At 46.1% G+C, this 15,904-nt stretch overlaps 1 protein-coding gene across 12 annotated transcripts in view; it reads right to left on the bottom strand.

Annotated features, from left to right (window-relative positions):
- Nucleotides 1–2,995: 2,995 nt before the first annotated feature.
- Wnk2 (WNK lysine deficient protein kinase 2) overlaps nt 2,996–15,904 on the bottom strand; it is a 121,312-nt gene continuing 108,403 nt past the window's right edge. For 7 of the 12 annotated variants that reach the window (XM_078030609.1, XM_078030611.1, XM_078030612.1 and 4 more), the window contains 3 exons: nt 14,330–14,568; nt 5,775–5,886; nt 2,996–3,202 (listed from right to left, as the gene is read on the bottom strand). In XM_078030609.1, the coding sequence (XP_077886735.1) occupies nt 3,177–3,202; nt 5,775–5,886; nt 14,330–14,568 (377 nt within the window). In that variant the 3' untranslated portion in view covers nt 2,996–3,176. Of the gene's footprint in view, nt 3,203–4,273; nt 5,887–14,329; nt 14,569–15,779; nt 15,847–15,904 lie in introns of those variants that run through there. The other 5 variants (XM_078030616.1, XM_078030618.1, XM_078030619.1 and 2 more) reach the window with 2 other exon arrangements.

The raw sequence follows: 15,904 nt of genomic DNA, 5'->3' as shown, positions 1-15,904 counted from the left end.
TGGTGTCATTGATATTCTTATTGTTTTTCTCTTCTATTGATTTTTACTGCCCAATATCGTCGGCTTTGGATTTAATTTCTCTTTGGCTAGCTTCTTAAAGTGGAAGATGAGGTCATCGACTGAACTTTCCTTCGTTTCCAAAATAGGCTCTTCATGCTATGAATCTCCTTTAGCACTATTCCACACATTTTGAAAGTTTCTTTTTTCCATTTTCATTCAAACTTCTTTCTCTAATTTCTTTTTTGATTTCTTCTTCAATCCGTGGGTGTTATTTCATTTCCAAACATTCAGGTACTCTCCAGTGGAGTGTTATTGATTTCAAATTTAATCCCATTGTGGTCAGAGAACATTTTGTCTCTGGAATCCTTTAAAATTCATTGTCACTCATTTTTTACTACCCAGAATAGAGTCTATTTTGGTACACGAACTACGTGCATATACAAAGAATGCATTCTGCTCTGGGTGGATTCTTGAAATTGTCAACCAGGCCAAGTTGGTTGACATCAAGTCTTCTATATTCCCAGTGATTATTTATTATGGTCACTTTACAGGATAGATCTCTACCCAAGAAGGTCCAAAATGGGTTGAGGAAATAAGGGAAGGAGACTGAGCTGGGGCTTTCATGGTGGTCAGGGGTGAGGCATGTTGAGGTGCCTGTGTGGGTCGGGGACTCACGGTATGAAGTAGTTCATGGACTGGTGCCAAAGGAAAGAGCACCCAGGCTTTCTTCTCGGCTCGTTCGGATGTGGAACAGAAAGCCGGGTGGGGAGTGGGGTGGGGAGAGACAGACAGACAGGTGGCTTAAAAGCTGTCAGTGGTCAAACAGCAAAAATATTGGAGCCAGACTCTTGATTGTGTGTCTACAGGGGCTGTCAATCACTGAGAGGGACACTGAAGTATAATTACGGTTTGTTTATTTTTCTTAGCAGTTCTATCAGTTTTCCTCATATATTTTGAAGGTATTATTAAGTACACCAACATTTAGAATTGTATGTTTTCTTGATGAGTTGATCCTATTATCAATATGAAATGATCCCCTTTGCCCTGGTAATGAACTTTGCTCTGAAACCTACATAGTTTGACTTTAACGGAGCTCCTTCATCTTTCCTTTGATTAATGTTAGGAAAGTATATCTTTGTTCATGGTTTACCTTAACCTGTATTCCTCTATTTAAGGTATGCTTATTGGAGGCAGCCTATGTAGACTTCAATTTTACTGTTCATTAAGTCACATCTGACAACTTCTTCTTCTTTTTTTTTGGTTGGTACTGGGAATCTCATTCAGGGGTGCTTTATCACTGAGCCACATCTCTAGCCCTTTTAAAAAAAAATGTTTTGAGACAGGGCCTCGCTAAGTTGCTGAACCTGGTCTTAAAGTTGAGATCCTCATGTCTCCTCCTCCTGAGTCTCTGGGATTACAAGGCAGGCACCACTGTGCCGGGCTGACAACTTCTTTGAACTAAAGTCATTAGACCATTTATATACCATCACCAAATGTCGTTAGGTTTAAGTCTATCCTCTTGCTATTTGATTTTTATTTATTTCATCTGTTCTTTCTTTGTTCTTCTGTGTTCTGTGTGCTTGAGTTCTAACCAAGAGCTCTGTATCCCTTTGGCATTTGTCTGTCTGGCCAGTTCTTGTGCAGATGGCCTGGTGTGGTCACTGCTGGCCATTGTCTTCTGGAGTCCATGATTCTGATGTTTTTGGGCTGGAAGTGCTGCATGGGATCTATCTCGTGAGCTGAAGAGGGGCCCAGGAAAGAAGGCAGCAGGTTTATTTCTATCTTTAATTTTTCTGCCACAAAGATGTCTTGATTCCTCTCCCACCGCCCCCCCCCCAGGCTACTGACTTTAGTTTTAAAGTTAAGCATGTGCAAGTAGAAACAAGTAAAGCTCGTTCCTACCTAATAAATGGACCATGAGCAGAACTCTTTAATAAGCCATGCACTGTGCACTGAATGTTCATATCCCCATCACTCATACATTGAAGCACTAACCCCCCCGCCCCCGCCCCGCTGTGAATCTCTCTGGAGACAGGGCCTAAATAAGGCTAAATAAAACACAAGATTGGGGCCCAATCTGGTAAGATTGGTGTCTTATGAGAAGAGAAGCAGAGCAGTCTCTCCATGCACCCAGAGCTCAAGCAGGCACGCAGCAAGATGGCAGCTACCCACATCAAGAGAAGAGCCCTCAAAATAAAACCTACCCTTCAGTCGGCTTGGTCTTGGACTGCCCAGCCTCTGGAACTGTGAGAAATGAATCTCTGTTGTCTAAGCTAACCAGTCTATGGTATCTTGTACAGCAGCCCAAGTTGACTGAAACACCATGTTCCCGTTTCCTAAAGAAACAACCTAAGTCAACATGGGCTCTCATGTTAGGGCCTCAGACTGTGAGCTCCAGACACAGTGGTGGCATCGCATGACCTTGGAATCCCCAGGAAACACTCATTTCCCCTAGAGTTGCTGGGTTTTCCCAAGTCCTAGAGAATCGAGCAGCTCTTGAAGGAGATGCCCTTTAAATTCCAGGGGCTGGGCATTTTGTTGTGAGGGATGCAACCTTCTGGGATGCTGGCAGTCACCCATGTGATGGCGGTCTCAGGGTCTCCAGCAGTGATGAAGCCTGGGGACTGCCAACGACTCCACGTCCGTCACTGGAGGAAAACTAATGAACGTCAAGATGCAGTTCTGATGCATGGGACCCGAGAATTCTACCACAGCCCTTGTGCCTGTGCCACTGGTGTGTGTGTGTGTGTGTGTGTGTGTGTGTGTGTGTGTGGGTCTACCCTCCATGGAGTCATGTGAGCAAAGGGGACCCCAAGCCTGTGACTAGGAGGGAGGGCTTAGAGATGAGCCCCCAAAGCCCTGCAGAGGACACGCTGTCAGGGCATGCCAGCCTCCTGGGAATGAGGACTTTCCTGTGGCTTCACCTCTGCCCCTCACGTTGGCATCGCCTGCCTGCCAAGGGGCGACCAGAAAGGAGAAGTTTGAAAAACCAAAGTCCTTTCTCCCCCAAAATATTTTTTATTCTTGCATTACATTTGTGTTTCCAATTGTGAATAAAAAATGCTTAGAAAGTGGTTACAAAACAGCGTGAACTGGACTCGAGGAGTGGGCTGGCCCTGAAGGTCTGTCACTTCTTCACTTAGACGATGCGTGGTGGGCCTGGCATCTGGGCTGGGTCAGTCGGGTTTTTCACTCTCGGGATCTAGAAAACAAAACCACCACAGCTCGTTACAGGCCTCTGAGGTGCTGGCCTTTTACTGAGGGCCAGGCCCTGATGCCCTTGAATGTGGCTCTGCCCTGGGGCACCTGGCCCCACTCTCCTGGCGGCTGCTGAACTGAAGGTGGAATGGCAAAGCTGGATCGGGGCCAGCCTGACAATGGTCATGCCCCGTGGAGAGTCCTGGTGGCCTGTGGTCTAGGTATCTTCCTGTGACCATCTAGGCACATGAAATGACCTCCCAAGCCCAGACAGGGCTGCCCAGTGCTGTTGAGCCCCAGCATCCAGGCGTGTTACCCTATGCATGGTCCAGGCCTGAGCCGTGGGGCTCTGCGCTGGGTCTGGGACAGGGCTTCCCTTGTCCCCTAAGCAGAGGCGCGAGGCCTGGTGCTGTATCTCGATGGGAACGCAGCAGGGCAGCAGAGGCGATCCCCACTAATTGGAAGGTCCCAGAGATGCTGCGGACCTCAGTTGGTCAGGATCAGGCCCAACTGTGTGGCAGAGGTGGGGGGAAAAAGCCATTTAGCACCAGGCCACTGAGAGAGGGCCAGCTGAGACCACACAGGGCAGGTCTTCTCCCCAGGCCTATCAGGAAGGCTGGCACCCTCATGTAACCCATGTCACCTAGCCCCAAGCCTGTTCTCCATAGGCCCGTGATCCTGAAGCAGAGCCCCTGTCTGCCCCGAGTTCAGCCCACCAGGAAGAGAAGTGGGGGCTTGGGACCACAGTCCATGAGCCCGCACCTATAGGACCTCTGTCTGTACTTCTAAAGGTGACTCAGAAGCAGAGTGATGGTGGCCCAGCTAACAGCTTGACCTAGGGCCAGCAGATGACCTCAGGGCCCAGGCTGCATCAGGCAGGAGCAGTGCTGGGGGCAGCTGACCCCGCTGGGGGCCTTGCTCTCAGGCTCCCAACCGCATCAGCACCTTCCTCCAGAGCTTGGGCAGGGGGCTTCAGGCTCAAGGCAGAGCCCAGGTCAGGCCCTCCTGGGCCACCACCATGACCAGTTTGGCCTGTGTGTGGACAGAGGGTAAGAAACAGATGTGTTTCACAGTGTTTTCAAGCAAAAATGTTTATTTTTGTCCTTCACATGTACAAGCTCTTGGGGATCCCGTGCCACCACTGTCGTTGTAGGAGGAAAGGACTCAGGCGCGAGGGAGGGGGACGGGACGGGTGGGAGGGCGGTGGAGGGCAGCCTCCACTTCACTAAGAGGCCCATGCGATTCTCGGACCCGACACAGAGAACAGAAATCTCCCACTGCGGCGTTAAGTCCGGGCAGAAGATTCTGCACAGTCGCCTAGGAAATTCAGATCTAACTGAATCGACGGAATGGTATATCAAACCAAGATAATCCAGCTGGTTCTAGTAAGAACAGCAGAACCGCACGATTCACACGGGGCAGCTCCAGGCAGCCCGTCTTCCAGCAGAAAGTGGAAAATGTCTGCACAGAGGGGTGGGGGGCGGGGCTTTCACCTCCCACCCGGGAGTCCCACTGAAACCCCCAGAGGATGCTCCCCTGAGCAGGCTGGGCTCGGGCTGTCCTGGAGAGGGATGTGGAAGTCAGAGTGGACAGATCACAGCCTCCATGAAAATCATGGAAAAGGAAAGAAAAGTGGGCGGGGAAGCCCTGAGCCCAGGGGTGGTGCTTGCCCTCTGTAGGCAGGACAGCTGCAGGCTACCAGGGCATTCGCTCAGTTAGTGTTTTCTGGCAGGTTCCTTGTGGTCCAGGTTGCTGACATGCCTTACTGAGAGACCAGCTTCCCTGAACATACCCTGCCTGACCGTCCCTCTGTCACTGAATGCCCAGGGAGACTTCCCGCTGCAGAGGACCTATCATTTGCAGCTCCTCAATATTCAAGGTCATTAATTCAATTTTCTTATAAAAAAAAAAAAGGAATTGACAACAGAAAACCAAAGGCTTCTGCTTCAGCTTCGTAAGCCCATTCATAAGTCTTCATCTGAACACAGTAAGGATCTCCACGCAGAAGCCAAAGGTAAATGAAACACACCTTTTTTGATAAATGGGTTTCCCCCCAACATCTCCTCCACCAGGGAAGGGAAGACGGGAATCCAAGGCACTGCACTTCTGTAGGGCGAAGGCGGATCTCTAACCTTCAGCTCAGGGACAGACAGTGTGGGTGTGAACACGGTGGGTGAGTGCAGCCCGTGGGGACCTAAGAGCGAATGGGGTCCGAAGCGGTGGGGGGGTCCTGCCACCCACGAGTGCCCCCTGGAGGCTGCGCCTGTGCCCACAGTGGTGGAGGCACCCAGAGGCCACAACACAACAGGATTCCTCCAGGGTCCAGAGTGATCCACTTGGCCAGGGGCAGGGCAGGGGCTAAGTGATGTGCAGCCAGGGGCCAGGTGGGCCGACGGCGGGTGGCCCCAGGAACACTGGCAGCACAGGCACCTGGGCAGGGCTCCAGCTGCCCCAAGTCCCCGGCGGGCCCCTCTGGGCTGCCCAAGGCCCCCAGGACACTGGAGCTGGGAGCAGGCCTCCGTACTGACCCAGAGGCAGGGCACAGGGTGGGGCTGGAAGGCTGGAGTGGGCAGTACCTGGTGTGGGCACAGGCAAGACCGGGGCGGCTCCAGGGATGGCCGTGGTGCACGGAGGGCCGGGCACTGGGGCCAGACACGGCGTCCCCATTCCTGCTCGAGGTGTGGCCATCTAAAGAAGACAAGAAGAGGGAGGGGCACGGGGCTGGGGTCAGCCGCATTCCTCCCGTGGCCCGGTGGTTCCTGCAGTGTCTCAGTCCTAGGAAAGAGCGATCCCTGGGCTTGCCATGGATGGGCACCCTCTAAAGATGACACCAGAATGACAGAATGACAAGGGCTGGGAAGCAGCTGCTCCCCCTCCTCACTTCCCAAGGCTGCATCCTGGCCATCTGGGGGACACAAGCTCTGGTTGTCCACGGGCCACAGTGGGCCTCGGAGTAGAACCCACGGGCCCGCAAGCCCTAAGGGCACACAAGCAATGCACACTCTCCCAACCAGTGGGTACCATGGTGTCCCACCAGACTGGTCAGTGATATCACCAGAAACCAGAACAGCCCAGGAGCTGTGCGGGAGCAGACACTCCAGTGGGCGCGCGGGCAGAACAAGTGTGCGGGAGGGTTGGTGAGGGCAGGCCTCTGCACTCTCTGTCCAGGGCAGAGGGCTTAAAAGACAGGGACAGGAGCCGCTGGTGCCCCAAGACCAACACCTTGTGAGACAGAAACCTAGCAAGACTATCTCAAAAAAGGAGATCCAGGGTGAACAGCCTTTATATCCTAACCAAAAAGCTAGCAAATTGAATAAATCAACCGTTTTATATGACAAAACATCATAACCAGGTGGGGAATGCCAGAGCACTGACCCACTGAGACTCACTCTACCTCAGTCCAGTGAGAACCCAAGGGAAGGGCTGAAGATTGCAGCTTAGTGGCAGAGCGCTCACAGGGCATGCCTGAGGCCCTGGGTTCCGTCCTCAGCACGAAAATCCAAACCCAAACAACAAACACCAAACCAAACCAACTGGATGGTCTCCACGGACGCAGAGGGTACCACCACCTTCCACATGCCAAGTCCTGCTGCTAGTGAAATGTTGACTGCTTCCTGCAAGTCCCCCATGCTTGGCGGGGGCGGGGGGGCAGTCAAGGCAAGAAAAGGAAAACTGTCTTATCTGCAGATGACAAGAATGTGTACACAGAAAACCCACAAGAATAGCCAAACCAACTTCTCAAACTAATAAGCAAATCCAGCAAGACTGCAGGCTACCAGGTACAAAAAGCAACCCTATTTCTACACACAAGCAAGACACAACCCGAATGTGAAATTTAAAGAACAATGCAATTTCTCACAGCATTGCACACACCAGCTACCCTGGGATAAATCTAATGAGAGATGTATAACAACTTCACACTGAAAAGAAGTTTTAAAAAGATACAAATAAACAGCTGCCAAGTTTACTCAACATGTTTATTATGTCAAATCTCACCAAGTTGATCAACAGACTTGTACACTTCCATCCAAAACCCCAGTGGGTTATTTAAAACACACGTTCAAACATTAAAGATCAAAGAAAATCAAGACATCCTTAAAGAAGATCAACACTGGAGGCCTTGTCCTACCAGCCATTAAACTTACTATAAAGTTAAGATACAATAAGAGAGTGTAGTACTGCCATAAAGGCAACAGAACAAAAGCACAAGTTCGGCAAAGGACCTACACATATATGGCATTTTGACAAATGTCTGCAATTCCATCTGGAAAGAAAAGTGCTAAATCAGCAGATAGGCATATAGGAAAACACGCAGATTGACACATTCCAGCTGAGTGCAGTGGCACAAATCTGGAATTCCAGTAGCTCAGGAGGCTAAGGAGGAGGACTGCAGATTTAAAGCCAGCCTCAACAACAATAGTGAGGCCCTGTCTCAAAATTTAAAAATAAATTTTTTTTTAAATGGGCTGGGGGTGCCGGGATTGTGGCTCAGTGGTAGAGTGCTCACCTAGCATGCATGAGGCACTGGGTTCAATCCTCAGCACCACATAAAAATAAAATAAAGATATCGTGTCCACCTATAACTAAAAAATAAATATTAAAAAAAAATGGGCTGGGGATGTGGCTCAGGGTTAAGTGCCCTGAGTTCAATCCCTGGTACCAAACCAAACCAAACCAAACCAAAATACACTTGTGATTTTTGATGACTCACAGGCCTACATGCAATAGCTAAAACTATGAAGCTTCTAGAAAAAAAAAATTAAAACTTCCACTTCGCTTTGGCCAAAACAAATTGAAAAAAAACCAAAAAACAAAACCTATTGGCAGAACAAATCCACAACGTGTATGACAAAAGATATAATGAACTCCCACAAATCAATAAAAAAGATAAGCACGTAAATGTTTAAGCGGTTAATAACCTTGACCAAGGTACTTTACAGAAAATAACTGCTAAGAATATGAAAAGGTGCTCAAGGGGAAATTAAAATGATAATGAGAAAGCTACTGTTATGCCTCAAATTCTTTTTGCAAGAAACGTATATAATATTTAAATACACAAAAGAAAAGACTAAGGCACTTTAGAGAAAAATTAGGGAAAGAGAGAAAGCAGAAACCATAAATTACAATGTGAAGAAGATTACAAGATTGAGAATTTTTTCAGAATTGGAAATTTTTTAAAAAAATGAAATAGCAGGTGTGTGTGTGTGTGTGTGTGTGTGTGTGTGTGCGCGCGCGCATGCGCATGTGTGTTCTGGGTGGAAGCAAATAGAAGCTCTTCAATGGAAAGAGGCAATAACCAAAATTAAAAGCTCAATGAATAGGTTTACTAGTTTAGGCACAAAGGGAAATTTAGTGAGCTAAAGGAAAAGAAATCAGGAAACAATGTTCCACTCAGAAGAAAAAAATTAACTGATGGAAACTGTCCCTGAGGAGGTTGAACTCACTAGACAAAGACTTTAAATGAACTATATTAAATATGTTGAAAGAGCTAAAGGAAACCATTGGCAGAGAACTGAAGGAAACAGGAAAATGATATATAAACAAAATGAGTATATCAACAGATAGAAATTATAAAAGGACTTAAATAGAAATATAATAGCTAAAGAGCATAAATGAAATTTTAAAATTCACTAGAGAGGCAAAACAGAATTTGAGGTAGAGAAAAAAGAACCTTCAAGCTTGAGATACTGCCATTGAAATGACCAGGTTTAAGGAACAGAAACAGAAAAAGAATGAAGAAAAGTGAACAGAGCTTAAGAGGTCTTAAGAGGAGCTCCACTAAGTGGACCAATTACTGCCTTAGGGGAGTCACAGAAGAAGAGAGAAAGAGGTGTGCAGAAACAGTATTTGAAGAAGTAATAGCCCAAAAAACTGCTAAATTGCATGAAGACATGAATCTACACATCTCAAAAGCTCATGAACTCCAAGCAGGACAAATGAAAGAGATCCACACTGAGATATATCATAGTCAAATTATCAAAAGCCAAAGAGAAATAGAAAATCTTGAAAGCAGCAAGAGAGAAGCGAGGTGTCTCTTATGAGGGACCCTCAATAAGCTTAACAGTTGGTTTCTTAACAGAAACCCCGGAGGTCAGACACAGAGGATGATGTATTTAGTGCAGGAAGAACAAACTGTCATCCAAGAAGTCTACATCCAGAAAAACAATCCTTCAATAGTTAAAGAGAAATTAAGCCTTCTGGAAAAACAAAAGCTAATAAATGTTGTTACTAATAGATATTTCCCACAAGAAATATAAAAGGGAGTCCTCTAAGCTAAAATGAAGTGGCAATAGACAGTAACGCAAAGCCATAGGAAGAAATAGTCACATAAGAAAATAAATGAGTATTATTATATTTTTAGTTTCTCTCCTCTTTTCCCCATATGAGTTAAAAAGCAAATACATCATACAGTAGTTACAAATTGATTTTAATGGGCATATGATGTATATACATACAGTCTATTCAAAAACAATATAAAGGGCAAGAGATGGAGATGTCAGAAGCAGAGTTAGTAGGCTACTGAAACCAATTTGACATTATCCCTTTTTTTTTGGTATAGGGGATTGAACTCAGGGACACTCGACCCCTGAGCCACATCTCCAGCCCTATTTTGTATTTTATTTAGTGACAGGGTCTCACTGAGTTGCTTAGCGCCTTGCTTTTGCTGAGGCTGGCTTTGAACTTGCAATACTTCTGCCTCAGCCTCCAGAGCTGCTGGGATTATAGGCCTGCACCAACACACCCTGCTAATTTGGCATTATTCAAAATAGGTTGTAAGGGGTGGGGTTGTAGTTCAGTGGTAGAGCACTTGCCTAGCATGTGTGAAACACTGGGTTGAATTCTCAGCATCACATATAAATAAACCAAAAAAAGATCCACTGACACCCAGAAAACATTTTTAAAAAATGGGTTGTAATAAGGTCAAGATGCTAATTGAAAACCCCAAGGTAGCCACTAAGAAAATAAAATATATAGAGACAGATAAACAGGAAGGGAATAAAAATGGTATACAACAACAACAAACCACTGACTTTTTAAAAGGGCACTAATGGAAGATTAAAGAGTGAAAACGTATAGACATCCAGAAAACAAGTAGTTAAAAGGTGAACTCTTATTTATGTTTACTTTAAATGCAAAAGGATTAAATCTACAATGAACAAGAAGACATTGGCAGAATGAATAAAAGGCCATGGCAAGTTTATATCTGCCTATGAAAGACACTCACTTTAGATATAAAGACACAAAGAAGCTGAGAGTAAAGGAATAGAGAAAGATAAGCTGCACATAGGATCACCAAGTGATGTAGCTCTCCCACCTCGGGGTACACACTCCAAAGAACTGAAAGCAGGGACTCAAATAGGTATGTGTGTACCAGTGTTCTCAGTAGCATTAAATAACTCATGTGTCCATCACTTAATGAATGTATGAACACTATGTGGCATACCCATAAAATGAAATAGTATTAATAAAAAGGGGAATGAAGTTCAAGAGACTAAAGAAGACATAAAAATGGAAAGAAATCCCACGTTCAAGAATTGTAAGACTGGGGCTGGGCTGTGGCTCAGTGGTAGAGTGCTTGACTAGCATGTGTGAGGCACTGAGTTCGATTCTCAGCACCACTAAATAAAATAAAGGTCCATTGACAACTAAAAAATATTAAAAAAAAAAAAGAATTGTAAGATAGTGTTCTTAAAATGTAATGACAAGCATAATAATAAGCCAATTCAGTGAGGAAATGAAAGTCTTTTCAAACATGCTACAGGGAAAATGATATCCATGTGCAAAACGATGAAGCTGGATCCTTACCTAATACCATATCCAAAAATTAACTCACATGGAGCAAAGATCTAAATGTAAATTTGAAACTAAAAAACTCTTAGGAGAAATCATAAAGGGAAAACTTCGTGATGTTAAATGTGATGATGATTTCTTGGATATGTCCTCAAAGGTACAGGAAACAAAAGAAAAAAAAAAGACAAATGTAAAAACTTCTATGCATTAAAAGATACTATCAACAGAGTAAAAAGAAAAGGGACAGAATGGGAGAAAATATTTGCAAATCTCCTATCTCATAGGGAATTAATGTCCAGAATACATGGATGATTCTTAAAACTATAACAAGAAACCAAACCACCCCATTTGAAAACGAGCAAAGGATTCAAATAGACATTTCTCCAAAGAAGATGTTACGAATGGCTAATACGCACAGAAATAGATGCAAAACCACAAGATACCACCTCTCAGGAAGACCACTATCAAAACCAAACAAACAAAAAACAGAAAATAATTACTGTTGGTTGAGATGTGGGAAAACTGAATCCTTCTGCACTATTGCTGGGAATGTAAAATAGTGTAGCTGCTGTTGAAAACAGTATGGAGGCTCCTCAAAAAATTTAAAATAGAGTTACCATACAATCCAGCAATTCTCCTTTTGGGTATATACTTGAAGCAATCAAAAGCAGGGATCAGAAGGGGTATTTGTTCACCCCGGCATTATTCACAACAGCTAACATGCAGAAGCAATGGCAGTGCTTGGATGACTGGACAGACAAAAAGGAAGGAAATTGAGACACATGCTACAACACTGGTGACCCTTGAGAACGTCATGCTAGGTGAAATAAGCCAGTTAGACAAATGCTGTCCGATTCCACTCACAGGGGCTACCTAGAGGAGTCAACAGACAAAAGGCAGAAAGGTAGTTTCCAGGGGTAGGGAAGGGAGCAACGAGAGCTATGGTTTAACAGGGACAGAATTTCCGTTTTGGAAGATGAAAAGAACTCTGGAGATGAAAGATGATGGTGATGGTTACACCACTGAAGTGTGTACTTAAAAATGTTTAAGTTGGAAGGGCTGAGGTTGTGGCTCAGAGGGAGAGCGCTCACCTAGCATGCGTGGGCCATTGGGTTTGATCCTCAGCACCACCTAGAAATGGAATAAAGGTATTGTGTCCACCTACAACTAAAAAATAAATGTTTAGAAAAATGTTGAAGATGGTCAATTTTATGTTACGTGAGCTTTGCCACAATACAATAATGGGGAAAAAAGGGGGATGGAGTTCTGATATATGCCACAGTGCAGATGGACCTTGAAAGTGTGCTAAGTGAAATAAGCCAGTCACCAAAGACCACGTATTGTATGATTCCACTCATGTAAGGTCCCAAACACAGTCAAACTCAGAAACTAGAAAGGCAGGTGCCAGGGACTGGGGAGAGGAAATGGGGAGTTAGGGTTCCAATGGGGACAGAATTTCTGTTGGAGAAGATGGAAATGTTCTGTGGATGGAAGGCCACATGGTACAACAATATGAATGGACTTAATGCCACTGAAACCCTTCATCTATTTGAAAATGGTAAAAGTGGTAGATTTTATGTTAAATATATTTTATCACAATTAAAAAAAAAACTTATTAAGAATGCAGAGTGTTTGACCAGCAGGATTAGCCGATGTGACTGGAGCCCAGAGCTGGGACTGCCCAGGTTCAGGTGCAGACCCTTCCAGGCCCTGGAACCTATTCAGAATCACCCACTTTGTCCTAGAATGTGATTCCACAGAAAATGGATTAGAGGGGTGGGACTGATAGAGAGCCTGGTCCCAAGGGCTTTGCTGCCATTCAGAAAAGAAATAAGGGTAGTGCAGCCTGCGGGGTGTGGATGTGGAGAGGGAAAGAAACAGATCCAGCTCAAGTGTCCGAGGGACAGAGACAAAGGTTGACAACGTGGATCAAACGCAAGTCTCAGAAAACTTCAAAGAACTGGAAGCATATCTCAGAGCTAAACTAGAAAAGACTGGCAAGAAGGTTGTTAGAAAATAATTACCCACACTTTAGATCACAGTGGAAATGAGAAACTATTTTGGAATGAAGGTTAGTGAAAATGGTACATATCAAAACTTTAGGGAGGCAGCCAAACCATTAGAGGGAATTTTTATAGCCTTGGATGCTTACATTATCAAAGGAAGGCTAGAAATCAACAAATTCTACATCTTAAGATTTCTAGAATGGAATAAGGCCAGAGACAGAAATAAAAAATAATGTCTAAGGAAGAAATCAATGAAGCTTGTAATAACGAATAACATCAAAGATAAAATGAGCTCTCTAAGGAGATAAGGAAAGGGGAAAGAGAAGGAGGAGGCAGAGAGAGAGAGAGAGAGAGAGATCGAGATCGCACAAGAGCAAGCAGAAATCACCGATATCAGGAATTAAAAATAGGGCATCACTGTAAATCTTGCAAACTCTAAAAACAACAGATATTATCAGCAATTCCATGGCAATTGATTTGAAAATTTAGATAAATTTAGTGGAAAGGTAGAAATTTGCCAGGAAAGCAAGACTGCCAAGAAGAAATAGAAAATCTAAATGGTATCAAAACTGTAGAAAACCCCGGATCCGTAACACAAACCTCACCCTCAACGGATGGACAGATATGTGGTAAATACAGTAAAACGTCCATCAGAGTGTGAGTGGTGGCAGGTGGGTGTTCACCACAGACTTTACAATGCTTCTGTGTGTTTAAATTTTTTCAAAGCACAGGTTCCTAGAGGGGTGTTTCCTCCACCAAAACAGCAACGAAATACTGCAGCCCAAACATTGAAGGTAGAAATAACACCAACCTTAACAAACTCCTCCCGAAAACCGGAAGAGAGGAAATCCTCCTCCAACTAGTCCTCACCCCAAAATGTATCACATGCCAAGACCTCAGAGAGTGACTCCATGCCCTGCCCCAGGTCGGCCTGGGTGCATGTGAGCTCAGGTCTAATGCTGGCTGTCACTCAAGGATGATGTGCAGACTTGGCCCCTCCTCCAGCCTGGGGATGGGCAGGATGCAGGTGGGGGTCAGGCTGCTGAGGTTAGGCCACACCCACCAGCTCTAGGCTGGGGGCGAGGGGGAGCTTAGGCTGGCCAGGCTGAGGCTGCTCCTGCAGCCATGCTCAGGAGTCCTGCCCCAGCCCAGCCTGTCCCTTCCACGTGTGACCACAGGACCACAGGCCAGTCACTTACCTCCTGACCTGTAAAAGGGGAAGCCTAACTTCTGGCTCACATCTGACACACAGGGTACTAGCACCTACTGGGCACGCCTGCCATCGCCCTGTCACATGCCCCTGCCCTGGGAGGGCCCGCACCCCCTGCACTCACAGCCCGCGCCTCGCCGGGGGCCTCCATGTCGTGCAGCTTCTGCGTCTGCTTCAGCTGGTTGAGCGTGGGCTTCAGTTGGGCCGCCCCCACCGTCTTGGTCGTCCACTGGTCCACCAGCTTGTGCAGGTCGTCGGTGAAGGTGCCTTTCTTGTTGTTGCTGTTGTTGACCTGCGCCTGGACGTGCAGGGTGGACTGGGGACCCGGCTCGGGGCCTGGGGCCAGGCTGCTGGTGGAGGACCCTGGGGAGTCACATACAGGCCAGGATTGGTGACGCCACACACACGCCCAGCACCACTGGGGGGCTGGCTGCAGTCATTCTTACGTGAAGGCCCAGGTAACGGCCTCACTTCAGTCGGGCAACACCTTGCTTCAAGAGGCGGTCTGGATCAAGGGGCCTCGCTGCCCAGTTTTAGACATGGTGGGGCGATTCCATAAATGGAGTGACCCGGCTGAGACAGGCAGCCGTCACCAATCCCATAAGCCAGGCCAAAGCTGGCAGCCTCCACTCAGAGGTCACTCTGTGACCACCGCTGCCCATCCCACTAGGCTCACATGTGAGAGTGTGGGAAATTCCTAGCACAACCAGACACGTCAGCTTTAGTGTCACAGGAGCTAGGGTCACAGGAGCTAGTGTCAGATTCTTGGGCTCCTGGCCTCAGTGTAACGGGAGGACACAGGGTGGAGGCTGGAAGGCTTGGCAGAAGGCCGGGCCTCTGTTTCCATTGCCACCCTAAAGCGACCCTACACAGGCTGCATTTTTGCATTCCTGTGAATTTTAATGGTTTGGTTGTTTGGAATTCAAAAAAAAAAAAAAAAAGAAATGGTAACTTTCCTTACCAGAGCATTTGAAGAAGGGAGTGATAAAAGGCACTAACACCCAGAGCTCCCTGACACGGGTGCCCCATGCTCCAAGCCACAGTCGGGTGGATGCGATAAGCCAGGGGGAACCAGGAGCCTCTCTGCTAACCAGAGAGCTTGGCTGCTTCCTGGGAAGATTTTTTTTTTTTTAAATTATCAATGTTGAACTTTTAAAGTTTTTAAACTTTGGCCTCCCTTTTCCCCCCTTCACACATAATTTCTAGTTGGCAACTTCCAATGAGCCAATTTAAAAATCTTTCTGTGCTATAAAATAAAATAACCCCTCTCCCTCTCCCCCACCAAAAAAAAAAAAAAAAAAAAAAAGGTAATGACCATCTCTTCAAACAAGCTGTTCCGAGATACAGTGTACTTTAGTGGCTAGCAATGACAGAGCACGGACACCAACAGTCGAAAATTAGTGATGAGATTTCACACACATGAAGCTATTTCTACATGAAAATTTCAGCCAGAAAAGATGAAAGAAAACTTAAAAAAAAATAAAAAAGGAGAAGGGGAGAGATAGATAGAGAGAGAGAGAGAGAGAGAGAGGGAATGAGAGAGAGAGGTGTGAGTGGCCCAGGTAGACGAATACCCATTCAGTCCTGGTATCTCTCCTCGGGGGAGCACTCATCTTTAGCACTTCAAGGAAATACTGATTCCTACGGTTTTGGAGAAGGAGCCAATTAATGATGGGTAATTTGTGGACACTCTGGAGAA

The sequence above is a fragment of the Ictidomys tridecemlineatus genome, chromosome 13, assembly GCF_052094955.1.
Source record: "Ictidomys tridecemlineatus isolate mIctTri1 chromosome 13, mIctTri1.hap1, whole genome shotgun sequence".
NCBI classification, from domain to species: domain Eukaryota; kingdom Metazoa; phylum Chordata; class Mammalia; order Rodentia; family Sciuridae; genus Ictidomys; species Ictidomys tridecemlineatus.
Note: the sequence above shows the minus strand (reverse complement) of the source record. Positions and strands in the feature narration are given on the sequence as shown.